The following is a 25,899-nucleotide window of genomic DNA, read 5'->3' as shown; positions in this document are numbered from 1 at the left end:
GTTTATCATTGAAGGGCTGCAAACTAGAGGCTCGCAATTGACTCAAAATCCCTGCGAAAGCAGTCAAATGCTCAGATGTTGGCTTAGACTCATCCAACTCCATGTTCACAAGCTTATGCATGAGATATACTTGATTTACTAGAGTTGTATTCTCATAAGTATCCATTAACTTTGTCCATATAGCATAAGCTGTATCAAGATGCTTAATGTTTGTAAGTACATCATTAGATACAACCATTTTAATGTTTGCAATGGCCTTCTTGTTGAGTCTAGTCCAATCCTCATTTATCATGGCTGCAGGCTTAGTTTCCAAGAGAATCACAGACCTTGAGGAACAAAATACTTTGCATCTTGTCCTTCCACAGATCAAAGCTACTGCCATCAAACCTCTTGATGTCAAGGAGGGATTTAGTGTCATTATTGCTAGAAGCACTAGTGGCCATTTTTCAGCGAAGTGCCAAGTACCAATTCTGTATTTTATGGCAGCAAATAGCAAGCTGAATATTCAGCCAATTTCAGCCGAAAATTTCAGGAAATAAGAGCAAGATTTGGTCCAAATACATGTACAACAGTAGAAAGGATGACTTTCTTCAATATAACTGAAATTTCAGAATATATTCCATGCATTCATCACTATAAAGTGACTCCCACTTCAGCAATATAAAAAAAAATTCATCTGCAACAACCCCAAATCTGCAAATGATCACTAAAATTGTTGCACCATGAATATTCAGCAATACATCAACTCAATAGGAGCTGCTTGACATGTATATTGCATACATACGTGCCCAAAAGCACTTTTGATACGCAAAAAAACTACCCAAATTCTTTGCAATTTCTCCAAAATCTCACAAGTGGGAGATAATAAACTCGAATCACATTGCTTACAATATCAAGATTGCTTCAGCAATGTCCCCAAAGTGCATTTCACACATTCATTTTACCAAAATTCACAAATTTCAGCAAAAGCCCCAAGATTTCACTGATCAATTTGCTTTGATTGCATTAATATATGTTTTCGAGAGCATAGAACAGGCAAATTTAGCAAAATTTCACAAAATTTTGCAAAAGCCCTAAATTTCTTGAGTGCAAATGTACACCAATGTTAGTAAATTCGGCTAAGTTGAGTAAAATTTCACTGATATATGGAAAGGCCCATAAGTTTCAAAGCCAATGTGAACATTTTTTGCATTTTCCAGCTCAAATGTCATTGTTAATCATGAGCACCAAATTTGGGAAAAGCCCAAAATTTTCGACCACAAATGTGTGAACTTTGCTTACATGCGTGAAACCCTGTCAGTGAGTAGGGGGCTTGCTTGCCAATTTATAAAAAAAAGGATGAATTTGGCATGCGCTGCCTATGACTCGTTGATGTGGCTTGCAGCGACAGTGTGACTGTCGTGAGTTGTAAACTGACTCCCACTAGTTGTCGTGATGTATCGCTTGGTCTACACTGACCTGGAAATGTCGCCTATGGCCCGTTGATTGCTGCTTGCTGTCACCTGCTTGCAAAAGATGGCCTGTTGTTCTCTTTGAGCGTGTGAGCTGAATCTGGCCCGCACGGACCTCAGGAAGTGTGCACACCTTAGACATAGCTCGCATACTAGTTTGAAGTGGAGTGTGTGCAATAGAAGTGCAAGTCAGAAGTATGAGCAGTAGTGTTGAGTGTGGAAGAGAGTGAACGAAGAGATAGGTGTACTAGATTGTGATGGTACACAAAGAATAAAGAATGTATTTATATGTTAGGGTAGAATAAGGGTGTGTTCACACACGTATAACTTTATACACAGAGACAAAGGGACTTCACACCCAACAACTATTTATATGTTAGGGTACAATAAGGGTGTGTTCACACTCGTATAACTTTATACACGGAGATGAAGGGACTTTACACCCAACACTTAAAGCATTTTGGCCTTGGCTGAAAATGGTAGTGGATGCAAGCTGCTTACACTACGTACCAATCAAGGGGGGAAATATATGTCACAGGAATTCAGCTCCTTGGCTGAAAGGGGCATTATCCATGAGTGTACTACACCTTACACACCTCAACAAAACAGTGTGTCTAAAAGGAAAAATCGCACTTTGATGGAAATGGCACTTTGTATGTGACACAATAAGTTGCCCCAAAGTTTTGGCTTGATGCTATCATGTGTGCAATGTATGTGCTGAATCGCAGCCCAACTAAAGCATTGGTTGAATGTACGCCTTATGCGGCTTGGAATGGCTGGAAAATAGTCACATATCTGTGTTTTTGGTTGTTTGGCATATGCTTTAGTGCCACAACCACAAAGACATAAATTGGAAGACAAGGCTGTCAAATGCATCTTTATTGGTTATAGTGCAGAAAGTAAAGGCTACTGCTTGTACCCACCAACAAGATTTATGTTAGTAGAGATTTGTTATTCGCTGAACATGTTGGTCAGCCCTTCATGGACTGCAAAAATCAGCCCAATGTTGGGCATATAGACATGTTTGACAGTTTATTGCCTTTATTTCAGCAAAGTGAACTTGATTTTGGTCAATTTCAGCAACTTATTGAGGGTTTACAGCAACAAAATCAGCAGCAAACATGTGTTGAACAATAGCTTGATTTTCAGCCCATTGATGAAGGCATTGCTGATTATGAAGTGGCCAATGAGAGGGCTGCTATTCAGGAAGCTAAAACAATCCCTGGATGGGTGTTAGATACATTATGGAATAGCAAACATGCCATTCCTCTTCCTAGTAGAACTAGAGCAACAACTCGCCATGCATAGGGTAATTTGGTTGTGCAGGTACTTGTAGCTATTGTGTGCATTGAAGAACTTGTTTCTCTACATGGTGCTTTACAAAATGGATATTGGATGGTAGCTATACAATCAAAGTTAAACTCTATTGATAAAAATGGCACATGGGAGTTATGTGACTTGCTTGTTGGCAAGCATGCTATAGGCGCTAAGTGGGTTTACAAATTAAAATGCAGATTTGATGGTAGCATCGATCGCTACAAGGCACGTCTTGTTGCCAAAGGGTTTGCTCAACATCATGGAATTGACTATGATAAGATGTTTGCATTCACTTCACATATGACCACCATTCGCAGTGTCATTGCTTTGGCTGCTCATTATGATTGGCATGTGCATCAGTTGTATGTGAAAATTGCTTTTTTGAATGGTAATCCTCATGAGGAGGTTTATGTCATGCAACCTCGTGGCTTTGTTCAGAAAGGGTCAGAAAGTAAAGTGTGCCGTTTGCATAAGGCTCTCTATGGTTTAAAGCAAGCACCTAGGGTATGGTATGAGAAGATACATATATACTTGATTGCTCTTGGCTTCGGTAATTCACACTTTGAGAACACTATTTATGTCCGCAAAGATGGGGATAGCCTCTTGATTCTCATTCTTTATGTGGATGATATGCTCTTGATTGGACCTCATGAGATGCAGATTTCAGCTTTGAAAGCTGAATTGCAGCATGCTTTTGATGTGACAGGTCTTGGGCACTTGCACTACTGTCTTGACATATATGTTACAACAATTGAGGGGGACATTACTTCACAACAGTCTAAGTACATTAGGCAGCTTCTAGAGCGTTTTTAGATGCAAGACTGCAAGACTATTTTTTCTCCCGTTGAGACAGGCCATATGTTTACAGTTGAGGTTGTAGGGGAACCTTTTGATGCTTTGCTTTATTGAGCAGGCTGTTGGCTGTTTATTGTACTTGTGTAATGCACAGCTGGATATTTTGTTTGGGGTCTCTCAGTTGGCATGCTTTATGCACAGTTGTGGTACTACACATTGGCAAGCAGCTAAACATGTCTTTTGTTATCTCAAAGGCACTCAAACATTGGGCCTTTTCTATCCTAAAGGCACTACTATTTGCTTGCTTGTATTTATAGACAGTGATTGGGCTGGTTGTTTTGAAGCAAGGGTATCCACTAGTGGCAATTGTTTCATGCTTGGTGATTTATGCATTTCTTGGCTTAGCAAGAAGTAGTCTACAGTGACCACATCTAGCTGTGAAGTTGAATGCTAAAACATAGACTTTAAGTTGTCATGTATTGCAAAAACCACAAATTTTCTACACTACTTGGGTGATTACGACATAGGCAAGACATCTGTCATTGTTTTTTTGCAAGTATAGCTGATTCTACCCTTTGCTTGAGCTCTTCAATAACAAAACATAGTTGATTTAGTGTGTTTTGTAGACCTCTTCTAGAGGTGGAGTTCCATTGTTCAATATGTTTGATGACTCAAGCAAGAAGTCTATCCAATACTACTTTAGATAGGTGTTTGATGTGATTGATGCAAAGATCCCATTCCAAATAGGCACAATCTTCTGATAGGTCTTGAAGATTGGAGCAACCCTTTTCTCCATCCTCCCTTCATGTCCCACATAGGGACTTTGTCCTTTTGGCCATTGTATGCCTATGGTGGCATATGCTATACAAGTGTCGATTCTCCCTTCCCTTTCAAAAGAAGATTGTTTAGATGGGTCCAACTACTCCCTTTGTTCCTACAAAGTGGAGTGGATACTTGACACATTTGATCTTTGAGGCATTGTTACTACCCCCATTTCTTGTCCCATGGAGGATCCCACAATTGGATCTGTTAGCAGTCATGTTTGTCATGCCTTGTCATCTCCTGCCTGTGAGCCTCAGTCTGAGTCAGACGAGGACATTAGGAGCTCTGACATGTCTGTCATGTGTTATGATGGGGGAGGCTAGTCACTCTCGACTGGCTGTCTTAGGATGTGTATTTCTTTTTGGCCTCTTTTAGTGGGCAGCCACTGGCTGCCCGGCCACTTTTTGGTCACTGATATGGGGCGCCCATTTTAGGGCATTTTTAGGGTTTGCGCCCATTTTAGGGTTTACGCCCATTTTAGGGTTAGGGTTAGGGTTTGTCCTTTTGCCTATTTATTGGCAGCCCCCCTCCCCACTTGGTCACTTGTCTTCTTGCAGATTCCGACACTCCTTCTCCCCCGTGGTGGTGCTGCCATCATCATCAGCCTGATCTGGTGCCCTCACTGACGCTGTGGGCTGCGTGCAGGGACTGATCAGTCTCCTTCTGCCTTCCCGTTTGTATTCAGCATTCATTTCAGTCAGTGCAGATCTCTCTTCCTTATTTTCTGCTTTCTCTCTCTCTCTCTCCCTCCGTGTTCGTATTCCCTCTTCCGCACGCACTCTCACATGGTATCAGAGCCAAAGGAGAGCACACGGAGCTGAGATTTACGCGGAAGAACACCCACAACTTTGCGATTGCTGGTCAAGACGTCTCCAACAGCTGAGGCGTCACCTTCTGCACCATCTTCTTGATCAAGGCGGCCTGTTTTGGTGTCACATCTTTGTGTTTGCTGCTGACGTCATCCCCAACAGCCAAGGCGGCCCTTCCAGGAGGTCCCAAATATTTGCGTTTGCTGTTGGTGCCTTCTCCAGTGGCTGCCACGTCATCAACAACCTCTTCCTGCTTGCGTTTTCAGCCAGGCGGCCTTCCCAACAGCTGGGCGATATCTTCCTTACTGGCGTTTTGAGGCAGGAGGCTGTTTTTCTGTGGTGATTGCATTGTTCATGTTCACAGGTTGAAGACTGCAGCAGACGTGTGGAGAAAGCTCGCGTCTCTCTACCATCAGAAGACGTTTGCCCACCGGATATCTCTCGAAAAGAAGTTGCAGATGCTCGCTATTGATGATAGTCCTTCCCTGAAGGACCACATCAACAGATTATAGGATATGAGGGATGAGCTTGCATCTCTCGGTCGAACGATATCTTTTGAAGACATGGCTATGATTCTCTTGACTCAGCTGCCATCGCCTCGATTTGATGTCTTCTACACTAGCCTTCTTACATCGAGGACCCGTGAGAAGCTTCTATGGGAGGAGCTATCCCCGCTTGTCTTGGAGCATGACGAGCGACTCAGAGAGGTCAGTGCTAGTGGATCCGACTCCACTAGAGCCTTTGTTGCAGGTTCGGGAGGACAGAAGAAGAAGAAGACGAAGTCAAAGGCTACGAAGAAGGACAGTTCTTCAGGCTCTGACTCAGATTCAGAGAGCCCGAAGTGCCCACACTGTGGGAAAGGGACACATCCCGAGGAGAAATGCTGGAAGAAGTACCCTCACCTTCGTCCGGGAGCGAAGGGTGGATCTACATCGGAGCCTTCTTCTACCTCTACACCAGCTGTTACCCATGAGTCAGTGTTCCTTCATATCCATGCTTTGGAGGAGGATCCTTCTTCCGTGGCTGCAGTGTCTTTTGCGCAGCCTTAGTTAGTGGACAGTGGTGCTTCGAGTCATATGACTCCCCGAGGTGATTTGTTATAGGATCTCCGTCCATCAGAGGGTTTAGTCCACTGTTGGTGACATTTTATTGGTGCATATTAGTGGTGTTGGGACATTGCCTTTGTTTACCGACCGACCTTCGAGCTCCTTTTCCCAGGCCCTACATGTTCCGGATTTGAGCCTTCCCCTCCTCTCAGTTTATGGCCTTACGAGGCTTGGCACACAAGTGATCTTCACCGAGCATGCCGTTGTTATTGAGGATTCTTTTACAGGAGCTGTCTTATCTACAGGTTGGCAGGAGAGCGGGCTTTACAGGCTCCATTCCCCTTCTTTAATGCAGGGTCCTCCGCGGCAGTCTATTGCTACACCCGTTCCCGCTTGTGCACCTTCTATTCCATAGGTTCCTTCCCATCCCCCACCTTCTCCGGTGGTTCCCTTGTACCCCCCGTCCCTTTCAGAGGGGGACGATCTCGGTGATGCGGCTGTGGATTCCCTGGCCCCTAGTGTTTTAGAGGGGGATTCCCAGGATCGTGAGGAGCTCCTTCAGCGGCAGTCTACATCGACGAACTTCATCGACATTGGTATTCCTCTTGCCACCCCAGGATCTATTTCCTCTTCGGCCTTCAGCCACATCCAGGATTTGAGAGGGGGTGTTAGCAGTCATGTTTGTCATGCCTTGTCATCTCCTGCCTGTGAGCCTCAGTCTGAGTCAGACAAGGACATTAGGAGCTTTGACATGTCTGTCATGTGTTATGATGGGGGAGGCTAATCACTGTCGACGGGCTGTCTTAGGATGTGTATTTCTTTTTGGCCTCTTTCAGTGGGCAGCCACTGGCTGCCCGGCCACTTTTTGGTCACTGATATGGGGCGCCCATTTTAGGGCATTTTTAGGGTTTGCGCCCATTTTAGGGTTTGCTCCCATTTTAGGGTTAGGGTTTGTCCTTTTGCCTATTTATTGGCAGCCCCCCTCCCCACCTGGTCACTTGTCTTCTTGCAGATTCCGACACTCCTTCTCCCCCGTGGTGGTGCTGCCATCATCATCAGCCTGATCTGGTGCCCTCACTGACGCTGTGGGCTGCGTGCAAGGACTGATCAGTCTCCTTCCGCCTTCCCGTTTGTATTCAGCATTCATTTCAGTCAGTGCAGATTTCTCTTCCTTATTTTCTGCTTTCTCTCTCTCTCTCCCTCCGTGTTCGTATTCCCTCTTCCGCAGCGCACTCTCACAGGATCGACTATGGACTGTGAAGCCCTATGGATTGGCTCAACTCTTGAGCTTGGTCCTTCCTCTTTATGAGTCCATAGGATCCTATAGTTGCTCATGTATATAGGTTGTAGATGGTAGTGGAAGTGTGAACAAAGCTTTCTTCTCTCTACCATTAGAAGATCTTTGCCCACAATATCACCTTGGAGAAGAAGCTCACAACAAGAGATGATAGACTAACAAAATATAGGTTAAGAGGCACAACACATCACTTTGGTCTATGATTGTATTGAAAGTCACCCCTAACAAGTCCTATTCTTGGCGGGTATTTATCACTTCATTCTCTCGTCTTTCCTTTTTGTGTTCCTATTTCTCTTCTATTGGGCACTCTCACATGGTATCATCACCCTAGTGAGGATGCAAAGCCTTCAACTAGAGGAGACACACTATTGCTGTTGGAAAGTGTAGATTTTAGCTTGTTGCTAAAAATATAGATTTCAACCTGATGTCTACTGTAGGAAACACAAATTTTTTGCACTATTCATGTGATTACAACATAGGTGAGACATCTAATATTGTTTTTTTGTAGGTGTAGCTAATTATACATTTTTTTAGGCTCTCCAATATCAAAGCATAGTAGATTTAGTATGTTTACAAATTACAGGTGTCTTACAGAGCTAAAGTTCCACTAGTTTAATGTATTTGATGGTTTATGTCCATTCTGTTGGGCAGCATTTATAGCTACATTGGAATGTGTATGGCTCAGATGCCTTTTGGTTGATCTTAGTGTGGGACAGATGTCACCTACTCCTATCTACACTAATAGTCGGAGTGCCATGGCAATTGTGAGGAATCCAATTTTTCATGCTTACATTAAGTACATTGAGGCAGATGTGTTATCATTATATTAGAGAGAGGCTCCACATAGGGGAGATTGACTTGGTTTATGTTTCAATACAAGGCAACTTCGCACATCTATTCACAAAGGTCTCTCTAGAGAGAAGTTTAAAGCCTTTTGTAAGGCTCTTAGCTTGATACCATTTGGGATTGATCTACGTAATCTTTGCATACATTCACGTCATTCACTCGAGGGGGGTTTGTTACACTTATTGTGTTTCTCCTAAGTTTTGGTGTGAATGCTTTCTTATCTCATAGACACTTTTCACCTTCTAGTTGGAGAAGAGTTTTTTCCTCGTGTGAACACCTATCAATGGGTGTGATACTTAGTATCTTAGGGATCATACTTTGATTCATTCTCACATTGTGGATGTGGCATTTCATTTCTTTTAGCCTATTTATTGGCTTGTGTGCTTGGGTCACATATGTCAAGAAATGATTGAGCAACCAGAGAGAGTAGGGTTTGTAGGGAGAAATACAGATTGTATACGGCAAACACTGAGAAGAGAACAGAAACTCAGATAAACAAGATGACGAATGAAATAATGAAGTGAATCTGATACAAGGGTGCCGTCGCACGAAAGATGCCTTGGAGCAAGGAGGTTGTCGAAGAAGGCTTTGAGTTTGCGAATGCAGGGACGATGAGGTGTAGCTTGGAGCAAGGAGACTGCTGTAAAAAAAAAGTCTCTAAATCTGCAAGATAGGGAGGAAGATTGGTGATACTTGATGGAAGGGGAGCAGTCAGGATGCAAAACACAGTAGTAGAACGTTGTAGTAGAATACGACAGTAGAACGATGTAGCAAAACGTGGCAGTAGAATGTGTGTTAGAGAGTGACGTGGGAGTGATTGACTAAAAGAATCAGTAGTGTAGAATGAATGGGTGGTGCCGAATATATAAGCACAAACAATCTCGAGTCTTGCCCATTGAAGTCTTTCAAGTGGCGCTTCGACTCTGTTGGAAGGCCTTAGAAAGTCTTTTTGAGACTGAAAACGAAAACCAAAAATGGAAATGAAAAAGGGAAACTATATAGAATGATGTGGTTTCTCAATACCCCCTCTTAGGCTCCAAAAAGGAGCACAAAAGAGGAGTGAGGTGAAGAGAAGAAGATCCACCTTGTAATTCAAGAATGCCACTTGAAAGGAGATCCTTGAAAATAGTTAGGAGACCAGATGAGTAGTAGAAGCTGAAACACCATGATGGAAGGAATACGAGGGTCTAGTCATAGAGTCACAATTGAAAATATGAGGGCCTTGATCAAAGATAGATTCTTTAGAGATTGAGTAGAAGTAGAGGAAAGGACTGCTCGAAAGAAAGCCACTCCTCAAAAGTAAATGATGATGGTGTTGAGAAACCCTTCACCTTTCACCTGCAGTTTGTGTTTTTGCGTTTAGGGTTTGCAGCCCCAAAAAGGGGCGCTATCCTAGACTGACTATGCCTATTTATTGGCCACTCTCTCATTCATTAATCACGGCTGATTCATTGAGTCCGCCACCTCTTCTCTCTAGCCTCTCTACTACCCTCATACCCCTTCAAGAGGATATTGCGGTTCATGGTTCGTGGTTGTCTTCATCATCTTCCTTGTGCTACGGCACCCTTGTTCCCTTTTATCACATTCACTCCATGATTCAGAACTTCATCATTCCATTCGTCAGAGTTTCTTTTCTTTTCTCTTCTCTTCTCCATGTTTGTTGAGTTCACTCCATGTTCCTCCTTGCAAACCTACTGTCTCGCTGATACGTCATCTTTTAACATGGTATTAGAGCTGGATCTGCTCAAACAGCACCAAAGTTCCTCCACTCCAGTGAAGGCAAAGATTAGCGATGGATTCGGGATCCACTTCTCTTTTTTCAGCTAACTACCGTGTTCTACTGTGGCGTTCTACTGCTGCATTCTACTGTTGCGTTTTACTGCTGTACATTGAGAGATATCCTTTTTCTCCCTCCCACCCTCCCTTATCCAGTTTACCACACCGGTACCATGGCGTCTCCATCAATAGATTGCCCTTCTATTGGGTGCTCCTACTGCGACACGAACGGTCATCCCATCGAAGATTGTCGACATCAACCTTTGCTCCTCACCCCTCTAGAGTATATGTGTCTTCCTCCAGGCACTCCTTGTGCCACCTCTCCTTTCTAGGTCACAGAGATTGTTCTACATCAGCTATTAGAGTATCATGCTCAAGGCAATAAGCCGCACTCGACGTGCACTAAGTCCTTTCGAGCACACACAGGCTCTAAGACCTTACGAGGCGATAAGCCCTCCTGGAGACCACCCCACTGCGCGGAGGTTTTCCCACCTACTTTCGGGTACAGTGGCTTCCATGGCCCACATCTCCTCCATAGTCCACTCTCTTGAGAGCCTGCGACTGTTCACCACCCTTGTGACTCATCCTAATCCTCCATCTTCTCCACCCTCTTCCACTTAGGTTCGAGAGGCCACTTCTGGGTGCTTTCCGACTTCTTCTTCCAAGCCTCATATACCTTCTTCGGCATGACTGGCGGCACTTTTTTCGTCATCAGATGCTTCGCAGTCGATGAGCCATGAGTAGTTGGATTCCCTTTCCCTCTTAGATTGGGATTCAGAGGGGGATTTTCTTAATTCACCCTCAGAGGGGGCTTCCAATTCTTCTTCGGCTTGAGAGGGGGCTCCTACTTTTACTCCTTCCGTTTCAGAGAGGGACCCTATGTGCCATGAAGTTCTTCATACACCACCACCTTTCACTTTCAAGGGGTGGCTATCCTTTGAGCAATCATTTCCTCTACTCATTTCCAGGATCTACTTAGATCGGAGCCCTTGGGTCTGACAGCAGTGACTTGGTGGCTAGGCCTTTGTATTCCTTCCAGCATGGAGTCATGGAGCTAGTGGCTTCTCTCATGAGGTTGAGTTTCAGGTTCTATATTTCATCCAATCTCCTAACTATCTTCAAAGGTCTCCTTTCAGGTGATATTCTCAGATTATAGGGTGGATCTTCTTCGTCCCTTGGTCAGCATGGAACCACCTCTCCCGAGATCGAGTATGGGCATATCCTTATGGTTCTCGGTACCACACAAAGTTCGACATTCCTTCTATGCATTGCATGTTTTCATCATCTTTGTATTAGGGCGCTTGGACAAGTGAACAATTTCCCCACGAGGGACACTATCCAAGTGGCACTTGCTGCATGAGCATTCTTCGGCATGTAGCATTGTATCTCCACCTTACTCTTCTCTCGTTTCCCTTTTGGGGCCTGAGAGGGGGTGTTGAGAAACCCTTTACCCTTCACCCGCAGTTTGCGTTTTTACGTTTACGGTTTGCGTTTAGGGTTTGCAGCTCCAAAAAGAGGCGCCATCCTAGGCTGACTGTGTCTATTTATAGGCCACTCTCTCATTCATTCCTCATGGCTGATTCATTCAGTCCGTCACCTCTTCTCTCCAGCCTCTCCACTACCCTCACACCCCTTTAGGAGGACATTGTGGTTCATGGTTCGTGGCTGTCTTTATCATCTTCCTTGTGCTATGGCACCCTTGTTTCCTTGTATCACATTCACTCCATGATTCAAAACTTCATTCCATTCATCAGAGTTTCTTCTCTCTTCTCTTCTCTTCTCCATGTTTGCCGAGTTTACTCCGTGTTCCTCCTTGCAAACCTATTGTCTTGCTGGTACGTCATCTTTTGAGAGGTGGGTGAGGAACTTCAAGAGTAGGAGGATCCCTCTCTGAAATGGGAGTAGTATGTGTGCATATGCTGGGCATGTCATAATCATGTGCTCCTTTGATTCTACACTCTGTAGTCCACATAGATTGCATAACCTCGTTTCTCTTGCATGTCCACTCCATGCACCCGTCTCAATCAATTAAGTGTGTGATTGAGTTCGAAGCCGTGCAATACTCTGTCTAAATACCACTGAGAGCGGGTTAGCTATGTATGGTTGCGTGTGTGCCTCTGCCTGCATGTAGGATTTCCAACATGAAGGATAGATATGCATATTGTAATAAGCAAGTTTGCTATTTGCTCCCTTGCTTTGATGTTTTGCTTGATACGCTAGTAAGAGGTCTGATTGAAATGTGTCCATGCATATATCTTCGGATGCCATATCTAGATATCTATCCATTCCCCACCCTTTAAACCATTTTCGCATATCCAACACCCATCCTGTTGAAAGCACTTTACTTTTCCACGTTTTTTGTAGACGTGTGCTAGCATCCCATGCCCATTTGGGGAGCCTACTATCATCCATTTGACGTACTCGGGTGAGAGAGAGAGAGAGAGAGAGAGAGAGAGAGAGAGAGAGAGTTGAAGCACAATGATACTCGATCATATATGGAAATGAATCTTTTGAATGATTGAATAAAAGTACAATGATCAATCGACCACATTGAATAATGGCCACACTTAATGTGCTAAAATGCACAAAAGGATTGTTTATAGAAAACCTTAACCCTAAAAGTCTTATAAGTTTGTGTTAAAATGCACAAAAGGACTGTTTATAGAAAACCCTAACCCTAAAAGTCTTAACTGCTATAAGAAACACTAACCCTAATCATACTAGGTTCGTGAGTGTCAAGTGTCCTACCTGTCCTTAGTGAGTTTAGGCTAGCTAGGGTGCCCAAACCATTAATCAAAGGGCATAAATGTGTACCCAATGAGGTGGCCTGCAAATGCAATGATCAATGTCCCTCAATGCAGGAAACTATGGGTAAATCACTTGGAAGACTTGAGAGAGATTGTGCTTGATTCTTTCAAAGATTTCAGCTCATCTCAGCTGTATGACATCATGATCTGAATGTAGTGCTGTTGCCAAGGCGTAGCTTCTTCAATATGTCATTGAAGGTAAGTTTGAACTAAAAGTAATTGGATGTAGATGTACATGCAACGTCGGACAGAACAGACTGTTCTGTAGATGTTCTATGTTACAATATCCTATGAAAATATTTGTTCAGAATTTGTAAAAGGCCACTTTCAGGGTGCAAGTGGCACTGCTCTATGTCCTTTCTTGATTGTATTAAACCATTCTATCTTTTTAGATACATGGAGTGTGTTTACTTAAACATTGTTCTGTACTCTTTAGTTTTATCATAGTTGTTTGTCTTGCTTTTTGGTGATGCTGTCTTTTCTCCACGCTTCACTTCCCCATTCTATGCAAAGGATGAACTTGGGTTTAAGTTCTCTAGTTGTGTTGGCAGCTGTAGAAAGTGGTCATTGGATGCTATGGTAGAAAAAATGCCTAAAAGGCATAGTGCAAAGCAAACACATGGTGGTCGCAGCAGTCCTCATGTGGACTGGCGGCACACCGCCTCTGGAGAGCTGGAAAACACTGCAACAAGTTTGAGATCATCTCAACCAAATGCTTCAAGGAGCAGTGATCAGGATGTTGAAAGCAGACTTTCCAGCAGAAGTACATCATTTGTCAACCATGGTGAGTACAATTGATATCCTCACTCTTGAAGCAATACCATTGTGCTGGTTGTTAACTTTTGCATTCTCGTGTCTGTAGTGCTCTAGATGAATGTGTATTATATAGAGCGATACATTTCCTCCCAAGTATAACAAATGATTAGCTGGACTACGTGTCAAACTACAAATTCCCTCTTTGTTCCATGCAGGGGGTCGATTGCATGAGTCTTGAAACGCTTTTGTTGCCATGCAGCCTTGCTACTTTGGCAAGAACAGAGGAGAGAGTGGGTTGGTGATAAAACTGAATCTCAGCAACAAAAAAACCATGAGCCTGTGCTCAAGTATGCTAAACTTCTTACTTTCCGTATATTAGTTTCTCATCTTGTTGTAAATTTTTTTAAACTGGGCACAGCTTACATACAGCCCAGAGACTACATACAATGAGCTACTAGCAACAAGTCGGCGGTTTCCTCAACCTATCCCCTTACCGGTTAGTTTTATTGCTGTCATAGCATGAGTGTGACGTAGCAATACATGTCAAATAAAAGCTTTGGGGTCTTGCAGGAAATGGTCGAGTTCCTTGTAAATGTTTGGGAACAGGAAGGTCTCTACAACAATGTTTTCTAGGGAAGATTGTTAGCTTGGGCAGGAGGTTGGGATGGACCATGTGATTGGATATGCTTTCTGGGATGCCCTTCAGCTGCATCATTGCAAGGCTGTGAGAAACTGTATAAACATGTACAATGCTGAATAGTTGGTATACTGCTCGTAACTGAGTGGCATCATAAATTGTTGCAACATATACAATTTTCAAATGTTGAAAAGGCATGCAAAATACTAATAGAAGTCATTTTTGAAAGCATTTAGAATGCACTAGTGCGAAACATGCACATTTCCCTTTTCAATGTGAGCATCAGTGTGTACCTGTCAATGCAAGGTAATGTTGGAGTGCTCAGGATCTATGCTAGAGCTTGCAGTGCCTTAACACCTTTTCTTCTCTAATGCTGTGATAACATTAGAATTTTGCTCCATATCTACTGCCTGTTAGTGTAAACCAAGATGAGCATGGCCTCTAGGTCAACGTTGTTAATCTTTTTGTTTATTCCTTTCGCAGAATTGGCTCATGTATTACAAGCAAGGTTATTGGATGGTTGGATGGTCATACATGAATGTGTATGTAGTAGAAGCTTGAATCATGAAGCAAACTTGATGTAGGCTTAACAAAGAAAAACAGAAGGGTTTGCCCTGTCAGGATTAGCTGATTCTGATAATGTGATGATAAACCAAGTTGCTGTGAGGTATGAATAGTAATTGCAAATAAATATTCAATGTTTGTGAAGCTTTTAGATGAGCTATTATTCTCTTTGCAAGAAAGCATATTGAATACTCCAAGTGTGATGCCAATGAGCTTTGTGCATGTAATATTCCACAATTTGCAATTGTGCTTTACAGATCTAGACTCCCTGTAGGTTCAATCCATTATCCTCACAGCTTTGGTCCCATGATTTCCTTTTCTTTTCAAGCCTAATCTAACCTGCCCCATTATGATTGTCACTCAAACTGAAACTTGTCCTCTTCTTGAAATCCTTGTTTTTAGGATACCTTTGTTGCACAACCTTCTTGTACTTCCTTCTTGGAACAAGAGGCAGGCTATGCTAGTAAATAACTAGACCCTCCTTAAGAATTAATGCTTAATCATAGACCATTACATTTTGAATGCCTTCTTTGTTAGCTTGTTGAAGGGTATGTGCTTGCAGCTCATAAAGTTCTAATTCTTAAATATGCAGTCCTAGAAATGGAAACCACTTGGCAGACCGTGCACTGCTTTTTGTTTCATGTCAATTTGTGCCCTTTTTGCTTGATTTGAATGTGCAAGTATTTTCTATGTAAGAATAAATAAAATGATTAAGGTACAACTTGGGTGTCTAGCCAAGAATTGTAGATGGTTTGGTGAGCTCCCCGCTACTTAGATTAACAAGAAGAGCTCCAAAACCATTTCACCTTACTAATTGCCACATCCTAGTTTACTTCTAGATTCTTTTTCCCAAAGAACTTGTCTTCTAGTTTACCTCCTACTTTGCGTGTAGGGTCAAGAATTTGGATTGTGAGAGATCCAAATACCTTGGTTTTATCCTTCCATGCACGTAGTTCAAAAATTTGAACATTAGACATTGCATATTCCAAGTGAGGCCAAATGAGTGTGTCAAGCTATTGTTGCTAGTTTGAGATGGAAAGATTCAGATCCTTTTTGCACAATTTGAAATAGGCTAGCTATTCTATCGTTGGCAGTCAAAATGATTCTCAAATTAGATGTGGCATCAAATTATTTGGAACACAAATTGGACCTTTGATATATTCAACTTTTGTTTAGATAATGGTCTCTCTCACACAACAAATTGTGTCTAAAGGGAGCTTGAGGTGGTTATCACACAATCCTAATAAATAACTAAATATAGGACATGGACCAATTACATCAAGAGCATCTAGGGTGTGAAGTGGTACAAGGAGGGGGAAACTCAAAGTTGTAGTTAGCATTAACTAGCTACATTGAGAGGGTATGTGGGTTAAATGGCTTACATAACTTGGAAGATGATTTTGAAAAGTAGGTTTTTTATGCACTTGAATTAATTAATGTTTGCCAAAGAATTGAAGGTCTTATAGAGATTGAGCTATTACGAGTGGCTTGTAGTTAACGAATATGCCATTAATGTAAACCATCTTTAAGAATGGAGGAAAGGGTGTCTTAAACTTGTATATATTATTTGACTATGAAGGGTTTTCGTTGGTTCGAGAGTAGTGCTCGAGTAGATATAAGCTGCTTTTTAGCATTAATTCAATACGTGAGCTAGAGTAATGACTAGTCACTATTGCCCTCATTGCCTTTGAAGTGTGGTATGATTGCATTGATCACCAAAGATAACAGTAATGCCAAATATTTCTAGGTCGATCTCAATTATTGGAGCTAATTTGACTTAAAGAAAGTTAAGGAGCAAGTGTATGTGCTAAAAGTGGAATTGGGTTGAATTTTTGTTTATAGAATAATCTTTACACAAGTTAGTTTTGTTCATAATAGAAGTAGGTTTGTTTTGGCTTGAATGGATATTGCATTCCTCAATCGGAATAATGGGAAAGAGGACAAATTAAAAACACTAGTAGCAAAATAAGCTCATAGTTTTATAATTAAACATAATCAAAACAAAGGAGAACAAAAGATACATACATAACCCTAAAATGAACATAAGGAGGGGGTGTATAAGCTTCCCGAGGAAAAAAACCCTCTTAAGGAGGAGAAAATTTGAGTAGTGCCAAGTGTGTTCACACATTATTATTGTAGTACATGTTATAAATTTCCCTTGGGAGTAATGATGTGAACAAGTGAGGGCCTTTCAGAAGCACATAGACCAAGTTGATCTCATGTATGAAGAGTCTCTTCCAAACATACTAATAATGTACCTTGATATTGTGTAGCATGAAAGATTGCATGCTTCACATAAAGCACTTTGACTATTAGTGGAGATAGTTCCCTAGACCCTATTGAAGACTAAGACTTAAACCATGTTTTGTAGGATTAGCCATGTGCTACATGTATTAAAACATAAACCTCTGCAACAAATTTTAGACATACTTCATTTGTTGTGTATAACAAGGTGATCCTCTTGATGCATACATTGAATGCTCACATAATAGTGTAGCAATCCCAATTACCTCTCATAAGTGGAGGGCAAATCACTTGTAAAAGTTTTAGTCTCCTTGACCCAATGGTTAGCAAATATATAGAGTCTTCTGTTTTACTAAAATAGATATGTACTTTCAATCAAACAACTAAAAGAACCATAAGTCATCAAGTATGAATTTAACTTCTCATACCAAAGTCAAGATGCCTACTTAAGGCCTTCTTTAATTTGCATCCATTTGACTATTTTCCATTGATGGCAAAATGTGAGAATTATACTTCCTCATGCAAGTTTCCATTAAGAAAATAAATTTTAATGTCTAACAAATGCTCATTACAAACCTCAAACTAAAACCAATGCGACAAGACACCAAATGGTGGCCATATTTGCCATAGCCATGCATGTCTCATCATAATAAATTGTTTTTAATTGATCATAACCCCATGCAACAAGCTAAGCATGGTAGTAGTCAATGGTACCATTTGCTTTCCTCTTCACCTAATAGATCCACATAGTATTAAGTGGTCATTTTGCCTATGGGCAAGTCAATCAAATTCCATGTGGTATTCTTGATTATGGAAGCATACTCATGTTGTATGGCATGCATCCATCAACGAAAAGAAGTTCCAACACATATTGTGCTAGTAAAAGGAGCAATTGGTTTACTATCCTTTGTATATTATGAAGACAATTTGTGAAATGATTTTGATTCATCGATGATTACTCTCCTTCAACTATTGCCTCATTTGAATCCATTATATCTTAGTGGGAAACATCTATGGCTACACATTAGATTGTGTAGGTGGCTAGAAACCATTAGTGGAAGCATGCAAATGTTGTCCATCAAGTTATTAAGTATCAAACAAAGGAAGGATTTTGTTGAAGATAATGACTACTTTCATTATAGTAAGAATATTAAGTCTACACTATTTTCTTTTATCATCTTATTCCACAAAAACACATTGCATGGCCTTATCTTCTAACTTAGATTATCATTTAAAAGGATTAGCCATGTATCCAAAAACCTAGGTGTATAACGAAAGAGCTTCTTCCATCTCAAGCCTCATAAAACATTTTTGTCTACAAATCCTTTCTTGGATATTTGTTTAGTTCTAATTAGCATACACAATGTTTGGAAAGTTGGAAACCTATTCAATATGTAATTATCACACATAATAACATCCAACCAAAAATCATGAGACAAATGTTTGCATTTTTACCATGCATTGAGTCATCTCTATTACAATTTTATGTAATTAGCGCACTTAATAACATCCAACCAAAAATCATAAGACAAATTTTTGCATGTTTACCATGCATTGAGTCATCTCTAGTAGAGTTCTATTTTCCCTCTGAACCACTTCATTTTGAGGTGGGTATAAGTCACTATGCATTTTTTTGCAAAATGAAACACGTGGTGAATTTGAAGGGAGTAAGTTCAGAGTGTAAACATGTGAGCGAAAGTAAGAGCTATGGTAAAAGGAGGGAGAGAGAGAGAGAGAGAGAGAGAGAGAGAGAGAGAGAGAGAGAGAGAGAGAGAGAGAGAGAGAGAGAGAGAGAGAGAGAGAGAGAGAGAGAGAGAGAGAGAGAGTATGTGGGAACTCCAACAATCACAACATTTGACTCGCCTTCCCTTTATTCAAATGTCATTGAAAGAATAAAGAATGAAGTCACAGTGATTGGCACCCCCTAGTTGCAATGTACATGTGTGCGAGTATTGTCAGTGTAGTAATACACGGGCGGCTAGGCACAATCGCCTTTACTCCCAACGACCTCCCACTTAAAGGCAAATGTGCTCCTAGTGAGGAGAGAATAAGAAGAAAATGTGACAAAGTACAAATGTACGTAAGTACAACAGACTGAGGTGTCATCTCATCCAATGCCTATCAATTGTTGGGGGTAAAGGCGCCTCCGCCTAGCCGCCCGTGTATTACTACAGTTTGAATAAAGGAAGGTTCGGCCACACATTGTGGTTGCTGGAGTTCCCACTTTTGAGTCTCTCTCTCTCTCTCTCTTGCTCTCCATCCGCCATAACTCTCACTTTTGAGTCTCTCTCTCTTGGCTCTTGCTCTCCATCCGCCATAACTCTCACTTTTGAGTCTCTCTCTCTTGGCTCTTGCTCTCCATCTGCCATAACTCTCACCGCCAAGCTTCTTCCTCCTGGGTTTCACTTCCCTTTCAACTGGTATCAGAGCAAAGGCATTGGAGCTTGCCCAACATTCTCTTCAGCTCGGATTTGAAGAGCTTCAATCCGAGCCTCAATGGCAGCCATAGCTAACCTTCCCGAGCACCTTCCCAGCCTATTGAGGCACCCTCAGGGCATTACATCATAGGTTTTTATCCATTTTATTTCAGTTCTTTATTGGCTTAGAGGTTACACAGGTTATTCACAGGAAGGGGACAACCATATCTCATGCTCATTGGAGCTCCTATGCCTCCTACCTTCCATGGAGCTCTTTGGGGCTAGCTTGGGCCTATTGTAGGCCAGCTTTACCACCATCCCAAGCCCTCCATCAGCCACATTGGAGCATAGAAGTGCTGCTATCCTACCACGCCAGTTTGCGCCTGTTTTCCTACAAGTCTAGGCTGCTTCTCCACTACAAGGGTTTGGCTCCCTTGTCATTACTCTTTGGATCGGGCACTACAGCAATGCTTGACAATGTTGTAAACAATGTATTGATGGTTTGCTTGAGCTCTGGAACTCTGGTTTGAGCATACATTTGCTTTAATATACATTAGCAGGTATGTCCAGGTCTGCAACAGAAGTGTACAAGTCCTGGAGCTCATCTACATACACTATCTCATACCCGTATGTTATACCATTGATGCCTATGCTTGGTGGATGTTGGGCTAATGCTATGCCATCATTTTGGACTGATTTTCTTACTGAAAATACTCAGTTTTGAATAGTAAATCACTGTTGTACCACAGTGGGCTGAAGCCTATTATCCCCTATTTGGTTATGCCTATTGGTTTTCAGGCTATGTCTTTGGGATATGCAATGAAGTATTGACCTTCGGGGTACGACATCGAGCTTGTCCTTGGTTCCGAAATTCTTTTGAGCTTGTATTAAGCTTAGAACTGGTTGTTCTTCACTGGCATTTGGCTTCAGTTGGCATGCTTTGGACCGGTACATGCCTATTGTCACTGCTTGACATTTATGCCTCTTGCATTTATGCTTTGGTCAGATATGGATGCCACTTGGTTTGCCCATGCTTGACAGTTACTTGGAACTTCATCTTCAGATGTATTTGAGCATTTTGGATCTACTGGGCATTACATTTGGTTGTCAGTTACATGCTCTTTGAATGCCTTCAGGCTTATGCTTTATGGGTCTGAGATAGCTTGGGATTTATGCTCCAGATGTACCCTATTGGGATTTGGCATGTCTGATGCTATGTATTTGATGTATTAGAGCGTTGCTTGCTCTCTTTGCATCTGACTTCACTTCCAGTGGGAGCCTCTTGGTATATTCGGATGTCATATTTGGTGGATAGGTGCTTCTCTTGGTGAAATCCACCTTTTCAGCCAGTCTTAGCAATGGTTTTAGTGCATTTTTTGCTAATTATAACAACCTGCAATTTTACTTTTTTGCTTTGATTTGGGACAGTATGGCTGGTCATTTGAAAGATACAGCTTTCTTTAACATTGCCAAGTTGGATGGTACCAACTATGGGTATTGGAAGTCCCAAATATGGCAGGTTTTGGTGCAGAAGTTGCAGATTAAACCCTTGCGTTTCAAAGGTGTCAAACCTGAGGATATGGATGATGATGTTTGGATGGGAGTTGATGAGCTATGCAAGTCTACCATTATTTTGTCACTCTCAGAAGAGGTCCGTCATAATGTTGTTGAAGATGAGAATCAGAATGTATGGGATTTAAGGGAGAAGATTCAGGAGCTTTATGCACAACGGTTCTACATCACAGAAGTATTGGCTGAAGCAATTGATGGACCTTCGCATGAAGGAGGGGACCTCCCTTTCATCTCATTTCAGTCAGTTCATGCTATCATGAAAAGTCTGTTGTCATAAGGTATTGAGTTCAAAGACAACTTGCACCCGTTGTTTCTACTTGGCACCTTGCCTGAATCATGGGATGTCTTCCGTACTGCCATATGCACGAATAAGCTTGATGGGCTGAAAATCAAAGATATTGAGAGTGCTTTATTGACTGAGGAAATCAACAAGAGAAACAATGATGCTTCCCGCTCTTCACATGCATTGACCGTTAAAGGTGGCAAAAATGATAGGCATGATAATGATCATAAGGGCAGGGACTTTCAGAAGTCTAGGTCCAAGTCACATGGTCATAGTAAGTCCCGTGGATGGAAGTCTTGTCTTACCTGTCATTATTGTGGGAAAGCATGACATATTAGGCCACAGTGCCATAAAATGCGTGATGATAAGCACAAGGAAAAGGGAAAAGAAAAAGTGCAGGAAAAGTCTTCAGAGTGCAGTATTGTACATGCAAAGTCCAGTGTGAAGATAGAAGAGGTTAATGTCATGCATGCCACTGATTCAGATGATGATTACATACTTGTAGCTTCTTCCCTCTTTGCATTTTGATTCTTGTGATCATTGTTTGTATGGCAGGCAGACTAGAAATACGCATAAAAAGTCTGGTAAGAAATGCATGGGTGAGCCCTTGGCTCTTGTGCACTTAGATGTATGTGGGCCCATGCCTTGTCAGTCACTTGGTGGGGCAAAGTACTTTGTTACTTTCATAGATGATTACTTACGTAAGGTTTGGGCTTATCCCATAAAGAGAAAATTCGATGTCTTAGACACATTTCAGTGTTGGCTTACATTAGTAGAGAACCAGTCGAGGAAAAGGCTCAAATGCCTAAGGACAGATAATGGGGGTGAGTATGTATCACGTGCTTTTGAGCCATTTTGTGATGAGCGGGGTATTAAGCGTCAGTTGACCGCCCCTTATACCCCACCCCAGAATGGTATGGCTGAACGCATGAATAGGACTATTCAAGAAAGGGTCCATAGCATGCTTAGCCAAGTTGGCTTACCATAACACTTTTGGGTTGAGGCAGTTACTACTGCAATACATCTCATTAACAGGTCGCCTAGCAGTGGCATTGACTTTCACGTTGCAGTGGAGGTATGGGCAGGCAAGCCCCCCTCTTATGATCATTTGCGTGTCTTTGGATGTGAGGCATTCTGCCATGTGCCCAACGACAAAAACAATAAGTTGGATCCTAAAAGTGTCAAATGCATTTTCATTGGCTATGGAGATGTAGGAGAGATGGGTTACTGTCTATGGGATCCGCAGGCGCGGAAAGTAATCCACAGCCATGATGTCATCTTTCATGAGGACAAAATGCATATGCAGCCTGAGAAAGTGGTTGAGGTACGTAGAGTTATCTTTCAGGAGGAGCCACCTACTCTCGTTCAGCCCACTCCACGGCCAGCTAGATAGCGCCCAACATCACCTGATGCTCATGGCCCAAATGCTAGACATGCTGATGTTAGACAGGATGTTGGTCAGGCAATAGAGCCTAGGTTGATACGTTCAACTAGAGATAGACGACCTCCTGACTGTTTTGTGCCCTCTATGGACTATGTACTGGTTACAGATGCAGGAGAGCCTCTTACCTTTGATGAGGCTATGCGCAGGGGTGATTGTCGCTCTTGGGAGAGGGCTATGTAGTCTAAGCTTGACTCATTGCATAAGAATAAGACTTGGGATTTGGTTTCCTTGCCTCATGGTAAGAAGGCTTTGCCATGTGAGTGGGTGTATAAGCTAAAAAGTACCCCTGAACACCCTAAGCCAGCATATAAGGCTCGATTGGTTGCCTAAGGGTTTTAAGCAAGAGCATGGTGTTGACTTTGATGAAGTATTTTCTCCTGTGGTCAAGATGACCACCCTAGCTTAGTCTTGGCCTTGGTTGCACAGCTTGGCCTGGACTTATACCAGATGGATGTTAAGACGGCTTTTCTACATGGAGACTTGCATGATGAGATTTACATGGAGCAGCCTAAGGGCTTTGCAGACCCTGGCAGGGAACACCTAGTGTGCAAGCTCAAGAAGAGTCTATATGGCTTGAATCAGGAACCTAAGGAATGGTACCATAAGTTTGATGCATTCATGCAGTCACAGGGCTACAACCGTAGTGCTATGGATCCGTGCTTGTACACGAAGAAAGCCCGTGACAGTTCTTTACTGATTTTGGCACTCTATGTGGATGACATGCTTTTAGCAGGGACAGCTCATAAGGAGCTAGATGCTCTTAAGGCTTAGCTCAAAAAGAGCTTTGAGATGAAAAAATGGGACATGCCTCTCATATACTTGGTATATGCGCGCGATAGATCTCAAGGACTACTCTATCTATCACAAAGGGAGTACATTCATAAAGTCCTCTAGCGCTTCCGCATGCAAGATGTTAAGCCTATTGGCTGTCCATTACCTTCTCATGTGAAGGTTTCACTGGCCAATTGTCCACAGATAGATGAGTAGAGGGCCGAGATAACGAAGATTCCCTATGCATCAGCCGTGGGCAGTTTTATGAATGCCATGATAGCCACCCGTGCAGATATTGCTTTCACAGTTGGGGTTGTGGCACGTGATATGGCTACACCTGGCAAGAAACATTGGGATGCCGTGAAGGGTATCATGAGGTACGTGAAGGGCATATCAGATATGTGTCTTTGTTATGGCAGCCAGGATACAGGAGTCATGGGGGGTACATTGACTCTAATTATGCAGGACATGTAGATAGTAGGAAGTCCACTTCTGGCTATGTGCTCACTTATGTTGGAGGGGCTATCTCTTGGATGTCCAGGGGCACAGAAGTGTACGGCCGTTTCTACTATAGAGGCCGAGTATATTGCAGCCATAGAGGCTTGCAAGGAGGCTATCTGGTTAGGCTATTTGATTGCAGACCTTGGTATGACAAATGCTATGCCTACATTGCATTCGGATTCTATGAGTGGCATTCAGTTGGCCAAGAATCTGGTCTTCCATGCAAAGACAAAACATATTGAGGTGAGGTATCACTTCATTCGCGTGGTCCTTGAGGATAGATCTGTTGACCTTGTCAAGATTCCGACTGAGCAGAATCCTGCAGACTTGCTCACGAAGAGCCTCACTACTAAGCGCTTTGCCTTCTTTTCTTTTTTCTCTCTCACTGGGGCAGATTCGCCTTTAAGTGGGAGGTTGTTGGGGGTAAAGGTGCCTCCGCCTAGCCGCCCGTCTATTACTACACTGACAGTACTTGCCACTGCACACTGCAGGTGGCGAGCGCCCGTCACAATCACTTATTCTTTATTCTTTTAGTGACAATTTGAATAAAGGAAGGTCTGGCCACACATTGTGGTTGTTGGAGTTTCCACTTTTGAGTCTCTCTCTCTCTCTTCGCTCTTGCTCTCCATTCGCCATAGTTCTCACTGTTGAGCTTCTTCCTCCTGGGTTTCACTTCCCTTTCATCAACTTCCTAAGGAAGACAAAACACTCCACTGAGAGACTTTTCGTGAGTAGATGTGTAAGATTTTGATCAATTAAGATATCGACAAGCTCAATGGACCTATCCTCAATGACCTCTTTGATGAAGTAGTAATGCACCTCAATCTATTTCGTCTTCCCATGGAAGACCAAATTGTTGGTTAATTGGACAACACTCATAGAATCTGAATATAGTATAGGGACCACATTAGAAATACCAAGGTTTTCCACTGGCCTAACCAGAGAGGCTCCTTGCAAGCCTTAGTGGTGGTTGGCTACAACATACTCGGCCTCAATAGAAGAGAGGGTCGTCCATCTTTGCACCCTAGACATCCAAGCAACAACACCTCCAACAAAGGTGAAGACATAGCCAAAGGTGGACTTCCTACTGTTTTCATGTCGTCCTGCATAATCAGAGTTAGTGTATCTCACGACTCTGTATCCTGGCCACCACAGATGCACATAGCTACCCTTGATAACATCCTAACGCCATCAGCCAGGTGTAGCCATAATATAGTGTGCCACAACTCCCACTGTAAATGCTATGTCGCCAGGAAAAGTGGTTATCATGGCACACATCAAATTGCATTGCAAGTGCATAAGGGATCTTGGCCATCTCAGCCTTCTGCTCATCAAACTACAGACAATTGGGGACAATTAGCATGGCTAACCTTCACATGAGAAGGTAAAGGACAACCAATAGGCTTAACATCCTACAGACCGCTCAAGGACATTTTGGATGTACTCCTTCTATGACAAGTAAAGGAGCCCCTTAGAGTGATCACGTGTAATTCGTATCCCAAGAATATGTCAAGTCTGTCCCATGTCCTTCATCTCAAAGCTCTTCTTGAGCTGACCTTTCAAGGCATCTATAGCTTATCACGAGCACTCCCAACAATAAGTATATTATCCACATAGAGGACCAAAATCATAAGGTTACCATCATGAGCTCTTGTATAATCATGGATCCATAGCACTACAACTATATCCCTGTGAATGCATAAAAGCATCAAACTTGTGGTACTGTTTCCTAGGTGCCTGCTTA

General features: G+C 42.4%; 1 protein-coding gene across 1 annotated transcript in view; it reads left to right on the top strand.

The window, feature by feature from the left end:
• LOC148027516 (uncharacterized) overlaps positions 1-14,650 on the top strand; it is a 27,867-nt gene extending 13,217 nt beyond the window's left edge. Inside the window, exons 2-5 of the mRNA XM_087689248.1 lie at positions 13,518-13,750; positions 13,982-14,069; positions 14,152-14,218; positions 14,293-14,650. Of these exons, the coding sequence (XP_087545374.1) occupies positions 13,543-13,750; positions 13,982-14,069; positions 14,152-14,218; positions 14,293-14,355 (426 nt within the window). The 5' untranslated portion in view covers positions 13,518-13,542 and the 3' untranslated portion in view covers positions 14,356-14,650. The remainder of the gene's footprint in view (positions 1-13,517; positions 13,751-13,981; positions 14,070-14,151; positions 14,219-14,292) is intronic.
• Positions 14,651-25,899: the final 11,249 nt, after the last annotated feature.

Source organism: Lygodium microphyllum, chromosome 12 (assembly GCF_053477565.2).
Source record: "Lygodium microphyllum isolate KBCC chromosome 12, Lygodium_microphyllum_v1.1.10, whole genome shotgun sequence".
Taxonomy (NCBI): Eukaryota; Viridiplantae; Streptophyta; class Polypodiopsida; order Schizaeales; family Lygodiaceae; genus Lygodium; species Lygodium microphyllum.
This window is presented reverse-complemented; position numbering and strand designations above follow the sequence as displayed.